The following is a 13,633-nucleotide window of genomic DNA, read 5'->3' as shown; positions in this document are numbered from 1 at the left end:
TATATACTGAATTTTGAATGAAACACTGTGTTCTTCCACCTTATTGATTTGTAGATGATGTGATTTCATAATAATAAAGTTCACTATATATTGAGCTCTCACTATGGGCGAGGTATCATACAACTGCATTACATACATCATCATACTAAATACTCATCACAATCCTAGAGGTGGGTGCTATTAACAGGCCTATTTGAGAGATAAGAAAACTAAGGCTCAGAGAGATTCAGTGACTCGTCCAAAGTCATCTGGCTAGTAAGAGGAAGACCAGCATTCAAACTGAGGTCATAATCACAATTCTCTCTCCAAATGTGAACTGAGCTTTCTCCTTCTCCTATGTCCCGTTTAGTCCCCAGAACAATGCGCCAATTCTGCAGCATTTTTCTTGGTCTGCTTTGTATTTGAACTTTTGCTAAAACTCTACTTACATAATTTTGCTAAATTCATTTCCATATTCTTTGTCAGCCTTTGTCATACACAGAAGCCTCTTCAGTTTAGAACTTAAACCTCTTAAGAATGGAGCCCGTTTTATTCTATTTCTTTTTGACTCTCTACTAGTACTGTTATAAAATTTTTCCTGTAGTCTGGCCTCAATAACTGTTACATTAGTGACACACATGTCAAAGAATGCATAGCATATAAGTAGATATGTCCACATATCTATAGAATTTCCTAATCATTTTCTTTTCTTTTTTTTAACCACATAAGGCATGGAAAAGTATAACATATCAAAGGCGATTTTCCAAATAAAGCAAAATTCGACACACATTTATTTTGTGCCTTCCAGATGCAAGAAGCTGTGCTAAATAGAAGCTGTAGTGGCCAGGTGCGGTGGCTCACACCTGTAATCCCAGCACTTTGGGAGGCTGAGGCGGGCCGATCACCTGAGGTCAGGAGTTCAAGACCAGCCTGGCCAATATGGCGAAACCCCATCTCTACTAAAAATACAAAAATTAGCCGGGTGTGGGCGGCACACACCTGTAATCCCAGCTACTCAGGAGGCTGAGGCAGGAGAATCGCTTGAACCCTGGAGGCAGAGGTTGCAGTGAGCCGAGATTGCACCACTGCACTCCAGCCTGGGTGACAGAGTGAGACTCCATTCTCAAAAAAAAAAAAAAAAAGAGAAGCTGTAGCGATATAAACATGAATAAGACTGGCTTCTGCCCTCTAGTTACCAAGTAGAAAGTGAGGCACGTGCTACTCCCTGAGCTCATGAAAGTGGGACCCTGTCATTTTTGTCCATCATCTCATACCCAGTGACTGGCGCTGTGCCTGGCTCCATAGATGTCACACAATAAATACATGCTTTTTCTAAAAACTTTATTAAGTTCCTATTGTGTGCCAGGTACTATAGAAGCCATTTTCACATATGTTGTCTAAATTGGAACCAGAACAACATTACATGTTATGTTTTCATATCTCTATTTATAGATATGGAAAGTTAGGCTTGAAGCAAAAGTTCTAAAAGGAAGGCAGACTGTGATCAATGCTGCAATACTGGTACTGAGTTCTGGGGACTGCATGGGACATAGGAGAAAGAGAGTTCAATTCATACTGGGATAACTTCCTATTCCCAATTGCCTCATTCTTGATCTATAAAAATCATCTGACCTGTTAGTAAGGACCGAGCTTGTGCTAAGTGCCCAACAGGATTTGCCTACAGCCGTGAGCAGAGGCTCCTGGGCTGTGAAGCATCCTTTCCCCTGATTCATCTGGGATTATGGGCAGAAAGGAGGAGGCAGATAATGCCTATGGATTTTCACTTTCAGGGAGTTCAGCCCACATACCTTAGAGGAAGATCTTTATGCCTCTTCATTTTGGACTGAAGATTTGGAAACCCCAATGTGAAGTTATTTTCTCGGGTACATATAATGAGGTTGTGCAGAGCCATATAGAGTTATCAGGTTTTCTACCAGGCTTCATTCTCTTTATGGCAGCAAAGAATAACCCAGAAGTAGCCGCATCGGGGACATGGCACATCCAAGGCAGTTCAAGGTTCAGAGTGGTGTTTCACAAACCCATATTGACCTGGCAGGGAGGGCCTATTAAGATGGTTATCAAGAGCCAGGTAATCTTTGAAGTTTATAGCACACATTGACAGCAATCTCTTAGATTATCCATGCATCCATTTATTCATTTTCCAAATAATTATCAAGTGCCTTCAATGTTCAAACAGAAGGGATGAATAAAAGCTATTCAACAGGACACACATATATTACACAGGATATCTCTGGTGGACTAGCGTCTCAAGACCTAAAAGTATCTTGGGTTTTTTTGTTTATTCCCTTTCTTTAAATCACTTATTTTTCCCACCCTTAACATGTAAGTTCTAATGACCTTGTCTATCTTGTTCAGTGCCTTGCCCCCAAGAGCCTAGTACAGTATTAGGCACATAGCTGTAGTGTTGCTTGTGATGAAGAAAAGTAAAGGAAGAAAGAATGGAGAATGAGAGACAAGGAGGGGGGATTCTCCACCAGAAAGGCCTCTGGGAAGAATCAGCCTATGAGCAGACACTGAATGTAGTGAGAGAGCAAGGTTTTTCAAGATTCAGAGAGAGGGGACCACAAGGGCGAAGGTTACCCCCAACCCCAGGAAAGATCATGCTTGACTTGTTTGAGGAATGGCAAGAAGGCTCAGGTGGCTGATGCAGAGTGACCGAGGGGGAGGTGGTACAACATGAAAGAGAAGACAGAGACGGGATTGGGAGAATGTGGGGTTTGGAGCTCAAATCTGACTGGATTTCAAATCCGAGCCTGGCCACTTACTAGTTATGTAACAATGGGACGGTTCCTAAATTGTCCTAAATTCCTACCTACCTGATTTCTTCAAAGATTAACTGGAATTATAAAGGTAAGGCACTTAGTGTGTTTGGCTTTAAGGGCCATAGGAAAATGAGGAAGACATGGTTTCTATCCACCAGGAACTCACAGCTGAGTGACAGGGACAGATGCCTAATGGTGATGTCTGGCATTTATTGAGTGACCTCCAGTGCTGGTTGCTCTGCTCCACGTGCTTCATCTCTGTTGCTCACAGCAACTGAAGCAGAGACTTAACTAACTTTGATTTGCAAGAATGAAACTCAGATCCAGAGAAGCTAGTTGATGGCTGAGCTAGGTCAGGTCTGCCTGACTCCGAGGCTGGGGTGAGCTCACTGCCCTCCCTGCCCACACTGCCTTTACAAGCAAGCAGATACCAGGAGTGTTTGGTATTATAATAAGATGCTGTGGGGCATAGAGAAGAGAGCTTCCATGGAGAGGAAAGCCTGGCTGCTTCACAGAGGGAGTGGCATTTCAGCTGGTCCTTAAAGGATTCAGCACCTGCCAGACCAAGGAGGGAAGCAGGGCATTTCGGGCAGGAGGGCTGCCTTCAGGACAAAGGCACAAAGCTGTGAAAGGCCTGGTGGTTCTGGGAAAGGTGAAGAGTTCGCCGACCTGTGACTCCCAGTGGTGGGAGACAGGTGGAAGAGTCCGTTAGGAGCAGATTGCAAAGGCCTTGCCCGCCGGGCCCACCAGGCCGCAAAGCCTGCAGGCAGCTGGGAGCCAGCCGTGGTGTTCAAGCAGTGGAGAAGTGAACACGCTGAGTTTTGTTCCTGAGGCACTGGATGAGAACAGGGAGGTCCTGATTTATGCAATACCTGCAGAAAACGCTGCCTGACTTAAAAAGTGTCACCAGGATTTAATAGAGGCCATTATTCACACTATATCAACAGTCTCTCAGGGCACTGTGCTGAGGCCTATTTTAGGAACTTGCAGCTCCAGAAACGCTACATAAAAGAGTTGACATGCCACACTCACAGCTACCAAGGCGGGCCTGGCCCCAGTTCCCCCTGAGGGTGCCAGGCCCACCCCAGTCTCCTCTCCCTGGGCCCTGCTCATTACCAGTGGAACGGCGCCGTCGAGGCCTGGTCCTGTCGCCTCGCGCACCAGGGTGGGCTCTCCTTTTGATCATTCTCTCTCAACCCCTTTCTGTCTCTCCTGGCTCCCTGCCGGTGGCAGTGGCGACACACAGGAGTTTGGAGAAGCCCAGGAAGCCAGCAGCTGTGGCCTCTCCAGGGGGTGGCTCAGGTCAGTGGGTTGCCATGGCAACGCCACAGGCCCTGCCCCAGGGGCTGCTGGGTTCCAGGAAGGGGCCCTGCCCCGCCTCTGCTTTCATTCCTTCCCTCATTTACCAAATGTTGATTTAGCACCTACTGTTTGCCAGGCTCTGAGCAGCTAGTGATGAACATGGCAGACAAGGTCCCTGCTCTCAGAGAGCTTATATTCTGCGGTGGAGATATTGAAAAATTAGCAAGAAGACAGCAGAAAGTGAGTGTTATGAAGAAAATAAAGCCATGGAATGGGAGATCAAGAGAGGTGGGGTGCTTTTTGGGCAGTGGGGACACTGAAGGCCTTTCTGAGGAGGTGATGTTGGAGTGCAAGGGCCTGGGCGGGCTCGGGTGTGTGAGGAGGAGCCAGGAGGCCAGCATGGCGAAGCGGGAGGTGGGGAGAACAGCAGGAAATGACGTAGAAAGTTGGGAAGAATCCAAAATATGTAAGGACTTGCAGACCCTCCTAGGAACTTCCCATTTATTCCAAGTGCGCTAAGAAGCTATTGGAGGACTTTAAACAGGTGACGCGGACTGCACTGGCTCAGAAAGGGCAGCCCACATTCATTCATCCCTGTCTTCATTTGGCAACTATTTATGGGATACCATGCACCAGGGGCTGGCTACACAGGAGGGACACAGCCTCGATAGACAGTTCCATCTTTTTGGAAGATTAGAGTTTAGTGTGGTCAACTATAAATAATCACACAAACAGAGATGCAATTACCAAGAGTGCCACATGAGAGAAAAAAGGGGGGTCGGGTCTAATCTGGGGGAGTTAGGAAGCTTCTTGGAGGAAGCAGCATTAAACTGGCAGCTAAAGAATGCGAAGGCATGAACCAGGTAGAGAGGCAGGAAGCGTGTTCCTGGCAGAAAGAACTGCATGTGTGAAGTTCTTGAAGCAGGCAGAAGAAAGATGCATTCAAGAAACTGACAAGCAGCCTGAGCATGTCTACACACATTGATTCAGGTATCAATACATGTTTCCTGATATTATCCTGCTTGATGAGCACTTTATGAGATGCCATAGGAGATGCATATACATAAGCCTTGCTTCTGTACTCAACGCTGGGTTAAGGAGTCTAGATTGTATTCAGTAGGTGGTTGGGAAGCTCATAAAGTTTTTGAGTAGAGTGGGGCATAAGCAAAGTAGTTCTGTGGGCAGCTCCGTCTGGTGCTGCTAAACACGTTTTAGAGGGGAAAGAATGGAAGAGGAGGCCACGGAGTAAGGGTGACCATATCCCTTATCATCCAAACCTGAACACTTTTGAGATTGAAAAGCAATATTTTTAATAATTTTGCCAGGATCACATGCATAAACCAGGACTGAGCCAGGCAAACCGAGACTTACTTGTCCCCCTCTGTAGGAGGCCACTAGAGGCTCATTACGTCTTAGAGACCTGAACTGGATGGATGAAGTAATTTGTTTAAAAAAAAAGAATGTTGTGGAGAAAAGATAAGAACTCTTTCCAGTTAACTGTGTTCACTCCCCAGCCAATCCATGTGATTACTGGCTCTATGTCTCTTCCTCATCAGCTGGAGTCTCAATCACAACAGGACACAGGTGAGCCTGAGATGACGCTAATATCATTCTCCTGGAATATGGCCTCCCAACACAAGCACCATCACCTTCATCATCATCATCATCATCATCATCATCATCATCATCATCATCATCATCACAGCGATGACTTGCCCAAGATCACACAGTTGTTAAGCTGCTGAGCAGGGATTTGAATCTGACTCGAACCTAACTACTCACCTGTGGTTATATACTCATAATTATATATACATTAAAGTCTCATTGTGAATTCTAAGCTGTGTCTAACATAACACCAAACGTACAATAGGTGCTCAATAATGTAGCTACCCTTTCCCACTTTAGGGAAACTCAATATGTAAAACTCTAAAGTGGGCAAGGAAATTAACTAAGGGGTCATTACCTGCAATGTACAAGAAAAAAAAAAAAGAATGAGGAAACTCCCAACAATGCACAAATGCCGTTTGTTCAGAGATCATGAACTCACCAAGAGTCTTCAGACACTAGAGAAAATTCAACCTAAGGTGTTCAGTGCCATCTCCTGTCGAAGATAAATTTAATGCAAAAGCAGATCTCGGCTCTGAAAATATCCCTGGGAACACTAGCATTAATGTACATTATTGCATAACCAGGTTGTAAAAATTTCATTTTCCCTCAACTTCTGGGGAAGGGTGTACCTACTACTACTTAATGTTAGCAGGCTTTTTTCTTTGTTTCTATTTCTACTATAACAATATTATTAAAACATAAAATTAGGAAAAGAATCATTGAGGCCAAGGCTACTTGCTCTGCACGGCATCTGATATTATTCCATCCTTGACATCACTGCCTTTTCTAGTTTTGGGTTTTCATTTTATTTTTACCTCTCCTGCTCTGTTTGGGGATGTGGATTCCCCCAAAAGCTCAGGAGCCAGGCACTCCTGGCTACAGAAGCTGAATAGATTTTAACCCAGCCTGAACTTTTGAGGTAAGCCACCAAAATGTCCTTCTCCTAGGCAAAATGCTTTTTTCTTTCCTGTAAGTCTACTGCAGAAATTACATTTTAAAATGTTGAAAAGAGAAACATATTTTCCCACAATCCCACCACTCTAACCTGGTAACTACCTTTCTTTTCTTTTTTTGTGTGTATTGGTCGCAAGTCTCATATCTATAAGTGCACGTAAGAGAACTGTAACTCCAGCAAACATAGCATTTCCGTTCGTTTTTCTCTTAATGTTCTATTATTATGCAGATTTTTCCTAGGTCACTACAGTCTTCATATTCATCATTGTTTGAAAGATGACCAATGTTCCATTGAGCAAGTGTTTCTATCTTCCATAATGTTTCAATAATCGACTTGGTGCATATCATTTTTTCTTTGTTTTGAATCATTTCCTGAGAGTCACTTAGAAGAAGGAAAAGTTACCAGGTGGGATTAGTGACTAATTACCAATGAATTTTCTGAATTCTAGGCTTAATACTTACTAGTTCAATGAATCAAGGCAAATTAACTTCTCCAAACCTCAGTGTCTCCTTATGCATAATACGGATAATAATAATCTGCCTACCTCATCTTAATAGTGTGAGATTTAGGTGAACAAATGCACAGAAAGCACATAGAATACTACCTGGACCAGAGCAAGTTCTAGCCACACAGAACAATCATAATCCCAAGAGTTTGTTTTTGACAGAGGCACACTTTTTCCTCTTTTTCTTTTTTATTTTTTGCACCCCTGTCCCGACCACCTTTTTTTAGAGACGGGATCTTGCTCTGTTGCCTAGACTGGAATGCAGTGGCACCATCATAGCTCACCGCAGCCTCAAATTCCAGGGTTCAAGTGATTCTCCCACCTCAGCCTTCCAAAGCACTGGGATTATAGGCTTCAGCCACCACACCTGGCCATGTTATTGTTTTTAGTGTCAGTATAATAGTTAAGACCATGGACTGGTGAGCCAAACTGCTAGATTCAATTCTGACTTCTTTGCTCTGTGACCTTAAGGCAAGGGACTCAACCTCCTTGAGCCTTCAGTTCTTCATCTGCAAAATGGAGTAGTATCAGTAACAGCTCACAGAGTTTATATAAGAATTGAGTTAATAAGGCACATCAGGTGCCTACATGATAAGCATTGAATGTCTTAGCTAATGTATCATGCCCATCTCTAAGGCATCCCACCTTAGTCTGTACCTGAAATCACCTTTCCTGTTTGATTCTTGGATCTCCCGATACAATTAAAAGAACTTGGCCTTGAAAGCCAGAAAGACACTAATTCTAATCCTCCCCTTACAATTGACTAAGTAAGCTCTGCAACCCTAGGCAAATTACTTAACCTCATGGGCCTTAATTTCCTTCCTATTAAAAAAAAAAAACTACCCCATGAGGTTATTATGAGGATTAGAAGATATAATATAAGCTCCTTAAGTGCTGATTGTACTTTACTCACCCACTATTTGCTGTATTTAGGACAGCGCTTGGCCCAGAATAGCAGATCAATAGAAGTGGAGGAAAGGACAGAAAGGAGGGAGGGAAAGAAATGAATGAATGAAGCGCTAACACTATGCCTAGCACATAGTAGGGGATCCAAAGAGTGTTAGTTAATCTGTAATTTATCAGGTATAAACAAGTTTGTAATTTATCAGGCACAAACAAGTTTGCAGGGGCCCTTGGGCCAGGCTTCCTAGAAAGTAAGGAAAGAGATGCAGCATCCTTTGTAATATTAAAAATGGATTGATTTATATATTAAATAAACATTTATTAAGCACTAACTATGTGCAAGCCACTCTAGCAGATGCTATGCACTGTGCTAAACACAGATAAAAATTACACAGGCAAAACTCTTGAAAAAGGAAAAGCTTCAAATAACCATATACAATCGGAATGAAAAATACACTTCCTCATAAGTTTTTAATTGAGATGTAGGTGGCCTGGTTTAAAGAAAGCAGGATCAGCTTTGGAAAACAAACCTCAGTTTGGATACTCAGTTGCCATACAGACCAATGCATGTGACTGAATCTTACTGGTTTTACCAGGTGTACAATGGGAATGAATGATCATTCCAATTCACAGGTTTATGAGATATTGCCTCAAAATACTGAACACAGTGGAAGAACAAATTCTATAAAATTTTGTTTTCTTTTCCTGTGTATTAGTACGTTTTCATGCTGCTCATAAAGACATACCTGAGACTGCGCAACTTACAAAAGAAAAAGGTTGGATTGGACTCACAGTTCCATGTGGCTGGGGAGGCCTCACAATCATGGTGGAAGGCAAGGAGGAGCAAATCACATCTTACGTGGATGGCAGCAGGCAAAGAGAGAGCTTGTGCAGAGAAACTCCCGTTTTTAAAACCATCAGATTTCATGAGACTCATTGACTATCACAAGAACAGCACGGGAAAGACCTGCTCCCATGATTCAATCATCTCCCATCAGGTACCTCCCACAACACCTGGGAATTATGGGAGCTACAAGATGAGATTTGGGTGGGCACACAGAGCCAAACCATATCATCCTATGTGGTCTTTGTGTGTGGGGGTGGGGGGAAAAGGTCTTGGAAGTCACTAGAGGACCACAAGGTTCTCCTTGCAAGTGGTGCTTAAAGCAGCTTCTGTTTATTGAGCTTGTACAATGTGCCAAGACCTGTGCTGGTCCCTTTACATATTACTTTATTTAATCCTCACAATACTGCATGAGGTGGGTATTTGAATAGTGCCATTTTACTGAAAAGCAAACTGAGGCTCAGAGAGGTTACCTAAGTTGCTGAGTTCATATATCCAGCTCATGGCAAAACCAATTCTCAGGAAGCCTGCTGGATTCCAGAGCCTGCACTGTTAATGATTCTATCCATGATTATAGACTGTAACATGCTATACAAATGGAAGGTGCTGTTCTTTTAACAGCAAGGTTTTTATATTGAACCTATTCTAAGTGAAATCATGTCTGTAAGTAAATAGAAATGAAGCCCTTGATGATGTGTGTAAGATGTCAAATTTCCCAAAGTAACTGGCAGGTGGGAAGATACCCGCCTAGTGGTGGTGCCAGGTTGAACTTAGAAGCTCTGAGAATGATTTGAGATGAAAGGCACACATTGCATGGAGGCACCCACTCAGGGAGGAGTGCCCGTGGGCATCCTCAGCAGCCTGCTGCTAGAGTCACATCTCAAGGCCAGTGGCACCCAGTCGCCCACTGACACCCATGACAGTACACTCCAAAGAATGGCAGTGTGAGCTGCTGTCTCCCACCAGGATGAGGGAATGACTGGACCTCCTGAACTTTATGCAGTAGAGGAGGTGAACTAGAATGTAAAACTCTCAGGTCTTCCTTCTAGCTCTGGAGTTGAGGAGGCAAGGAGGCAGCTTGACTTTGGAATCACAGTAATCCGTGTTCAAATCCTGGTTTCACACTAGGGGTTTGGCCTGGACATATTGTTAACTAGGCTGTCTGAATCTCAGTTTCCCCATCTGTAAACTGGGGATAATAATATCATAGAGTCAATATGTGAGTTAAATAAAGTAACATGCATAAGTATTCAGCACAGTGCCCGGAAAAAATTACAAGTTTGATTAATCTGCTACTCAATTTCCAAAAGGGACTCACTTGTATAAAAAAGAAACTAATAATTTTGAAAAAACTCATTAAGTCAGCCTGCTGACAATTATGGAAATGAATCTGGTGGAGTCTCTTCCTGGCCTCCCATCCTCCCTTGGGGTCCCCCTCCCTCTCTTTCTCCCTTCCTTCTCAAAATGCTCTGTTTATCATCAGCTACCGATATACAACATACAGCCTTGGTGTTTTCATTTCTTTTTTTTTTTAATCCCTCTCAATACCAAGAAAAACTTGGAGCAGAACACGGGATCCATGGGGCATCCTTGTGTAGGTCCTCCGTGGCTTGGATCCCTGTGGGCTGCTCAGCTCGGCAGGCTTTCCCAGCGGCGCTCAAGGCTCAGCCGGCCTCTGTGTGAGGCTGCCCAGTACATGCCGGGCGAGGTCTGGACTGACGGCGCTCCCACTCCCAGCGCCTCCTCAGCTGTGCCCTGTGAGGCAGCCGAGGTGAGAATGCCCCGCAGCCTGGGCACCCAGAGGAAACCTCAACGTAGCAGAGAAATAATTTATTCTTGTCATCACACCAAAGTTTTCAAACTTTAAAACGCAGACTTGATTAGAAGAAAAGCTGTGTTTTTTCTAAAAGCCTGGCATTTCTGAAAAGGTCCCCTACCCAAACCACAGAAACCTCAAAAACTCTGCCCACTGAGTTGAAAATAAAAGTTCACGGAGACCAAAGCCTTTCTCACAACAACCGCTCGACGCTTTAGAAATCTTCTCTCCAATGCTTAAAAGTTTTAATGTTTTAACTGAGGGCCTCAAGCCCTCTGGAATTTTTCTCCCTTGTAAACTCCCAGAGCTTTCTGAGCCAGACTTATTTATTTTCTGTGATGTCCAATAATGCTTGGTGGATAAATTATTTTGCTTTTGAAAAAGGAGTCACTGAGTAAAAGAAATAAAAGTAAAAGAAATTTTAGCCCGGTTAGTAGCCATTTAAGGAGGAAGCAAAATGTGTTGATTTTCTTTTTGGGGAGGCAAGTAACTTTATAAAGGCACCCTACTTCTTCCCTCACCCTAGACTTATTATCAGCAGTGGAAGTGAACTCCATGAAGAAAACTTGGCAAAATGTTTAGGATAATCCATCAGTTCCACCATAAATAGGTTTGAGTTTATGCCATGGAGCCAATTCCGCCAATTCTGGAACTTTATAAAATCCTAATAACTTCAATAGAAACTTGACTTATTCATGAGCATTTAGATGCAGTACCCAAATTATAAATATGTTCTATGTATGGACACCCCAAATTTGGACTAATCACGTTCAGAAAAAGATAACGTAGAACTCAAAAAAGTCTCTCATGCTCACTTTTAAAAATTATAAATCCTATAATCGCAACATTCCAAGAAACACTTCCTTCTTCAAAAGTGTAATGTAACTTGCAATGATTTGATGGCCAAGATTCAAAACAAAGGCACTGACATTATTTTATTCACAAAATGCATTTGTGTCTCAAAAATTAGATGCTGGCTTGGAGGTGTAATTGTCAATCACTAATCACTCATTAGATTATCCAAATGTCCATTCAAAATCTAGTTCAAAGACTAGTTTGCTTGCATTGACTCATACTGTATTTTCTCCAACATGATGGATTCAGGACATCAGTGCTTATGAAGTGGTAAATTTCCATTCTGATTAAATAAATATCTGCTGCATTCAGCAGTCTCACTTACGTTGTGTCTAAACACTAGTCTTTAGCACAATTACTGGGTAGTTGGAAAACACACAAGGCACAAAGTGCTAACTAACCTTCACTGGGTTGCAGCCTTTTCAAAGACTTTCTCATTGTTCTTTTAAATTAAAACAAAACAACTATAAAAATACAAATCCAACGTGTCCATGTTCACCTCTCTGCTAATAATTATTGATTACTCAGAGGCACAATGATGCTTTTATGTTTTATGGAAGAATAACCAACCAGAAAAGTGGAAACTGTACACATCTTTTGAAGTATTCCTGCCTTGAGGGTGGGATATGACACATAAACCCCGTAATCTCCCGGCACAGGTCAATCCAGCCCTAGTTGCCTCAATTTGGACCCAATTCAACTGAAAGCAAAATGGCTGCATTTCATTCTTTTCTGCTTTTTATGATCTCTTTCCCTCTCGTAAACATTTCAAGAACTCAAAAACTGCAATGTTAGTAAACATCAAATTATAAAGACAAAAACAGAACAAATGGACGTTTTATCCTCACGTTAAAAATATATATATAAATGCAAGAAAGGCAAAAGAACCAAACTCTCTCTGCATCCTGCTAAAACGAGTTCCAGAGAATGGCTCACTCAAAACTGAGTTTTCTACTTCTTGAAAACCAAGTGTAAAAATGGTTCAATCCTTAAAACACTGATGCCTACAAACACAAGAGGGTTGGGTGGTCAAGGGGGCTGGGGTGGGGGGAAGGCAAGAGGGAGAGGGATGAAAAATGTGGGCCATCACATTCCAGAACTGGAAGGGCATCAGGAGTTGTGGAGGGGCCTCTATCAGGGTTGTGCAACATATGTCGTTTCTGAGTATGCCATAGATCTCTCTTCCAGGATTTAAATTCAAGCCCACAGGAGTTGCCTCTACAAAGACACATTTTCCTTTAACAGGCTGGAAAACACAAGGATGAAATAATGGCAAACAGGGGCACATAAAATGCCTTCTTCATGGGAAAGGTGGAGAAATAAAAATAAAATTAGTCTTTTAGTCTAAACCCTTCAGAAAAAAAATGACTTGTCTCAACATTAAAACTGGGGTTGTATCTACATAGTACAAGCACATCTAGGTATTCTAAAACATTCTACATTTTTTTTCAGTATTCTTATCCCCTTTCCCAACTAGACACCTAGAATAAAATATAGGAAGGCCAGATAATTATTGTTAATAATAATAATAATAATATCTGCTATTTACCGAGCAACTTTTAGGAGTCAGGCAGTAAATCAAATACTTCACATGTACAATCTTACTGAATTTTCATAATCATCCTAGAAGGTAGTGAGTACACATTTTCACAAAGAAGGAAACAGAGGCTTAGAGAACTAAGATAATTTGCTCTGGGTCACACAGCAAGAATGTAACTGATATAGGATTTGAACTTTGTCTGATGGCAAAGTTCATGTTCTTTTCACTAAGTCACACTACATACCCCTGAAGCCGTATTTTAACACCTATCTGTGAATGACTTCTAGATGCAATATATTGTTTAAGTTACCTAAAGGCTCCATATATTATCATATTATTTAATTGCTTTTGCCTCATTCTATTATCCTTCCTGTTGCATGAATGAAGCCTTGACTTTCTCAGAGACAAAGCAAATATTAACCAAAGTTTGAGTGAATCCCAAAGAAGATGAAAGGACATTTCACATGTGTAGTAAAGGTACGAACGATTTACTTATGTCCCTATTTTTGTCAACAATTATACATTTTGCCTTTAGAGTTTAAA

General features: G+C 42.3%; 1 protein-coding gene and 1 long non-coding RNA gene across 5 annotated transcripts in view; one reads left to right on the top strand and one right to left on the bottom strand.

Moving 5' to 3' along the window:
* LOC129010601 (uncharacterized) overlaps positions 1-13,633 on the top strand; it is a 269,081-nt gene that overhangs the window by 167,867 nt on the left and 87,581 nt on the right. The window lies entirely within an intron of this gene.
* RFX4 (regulatory factor X4) overlaps positions 1-13,633 on the bottom strand; it is a 179,056-nt gene that overhangs the window by 156,751 nt on the left and 8,672 nt on the right. For 2 of the 4 annotated variants that reach the window (XM_054445062.1, XM_054445063.1), the window contains exon 1: positions 3,879-4,083. The exons of the other annotated variants lie outside the window; for them this stretch is intronic. In XM_054445062.1, coding sequence (XP_054301037.1) covers positions 3,879-3,948 — 70 coding nt within the window. In that variant the 5' untranslated portion in view covers positions 3,949-4,083. Of the gene's footprint in view, positions 1-3,878; positions 4,084-13,633 lie in introns of those variants that run through there. 4 annotated transcript variants of the gene reach the window in all.

This window comes from Pongo pygmaeus, chromosome 10 (genome assembly GCF_028885625.2).
Source record: "Pongo pygmaeus isolate AG05252 chromosome 10, NHGRI_mPonPyg2-v2.0_pri, whole genome shotgun sequence".
NCBI lineage: Eukaryota > Metazoa > Chordata > Mammalia > Primates > Hominidae > Pongo > Pongo pygmaeus.
The sequence above is the reverse complement of the archived record's forward strand: the minus strand, read 5'-3'. Positions and strand labels throughout refer to the sequence as shown.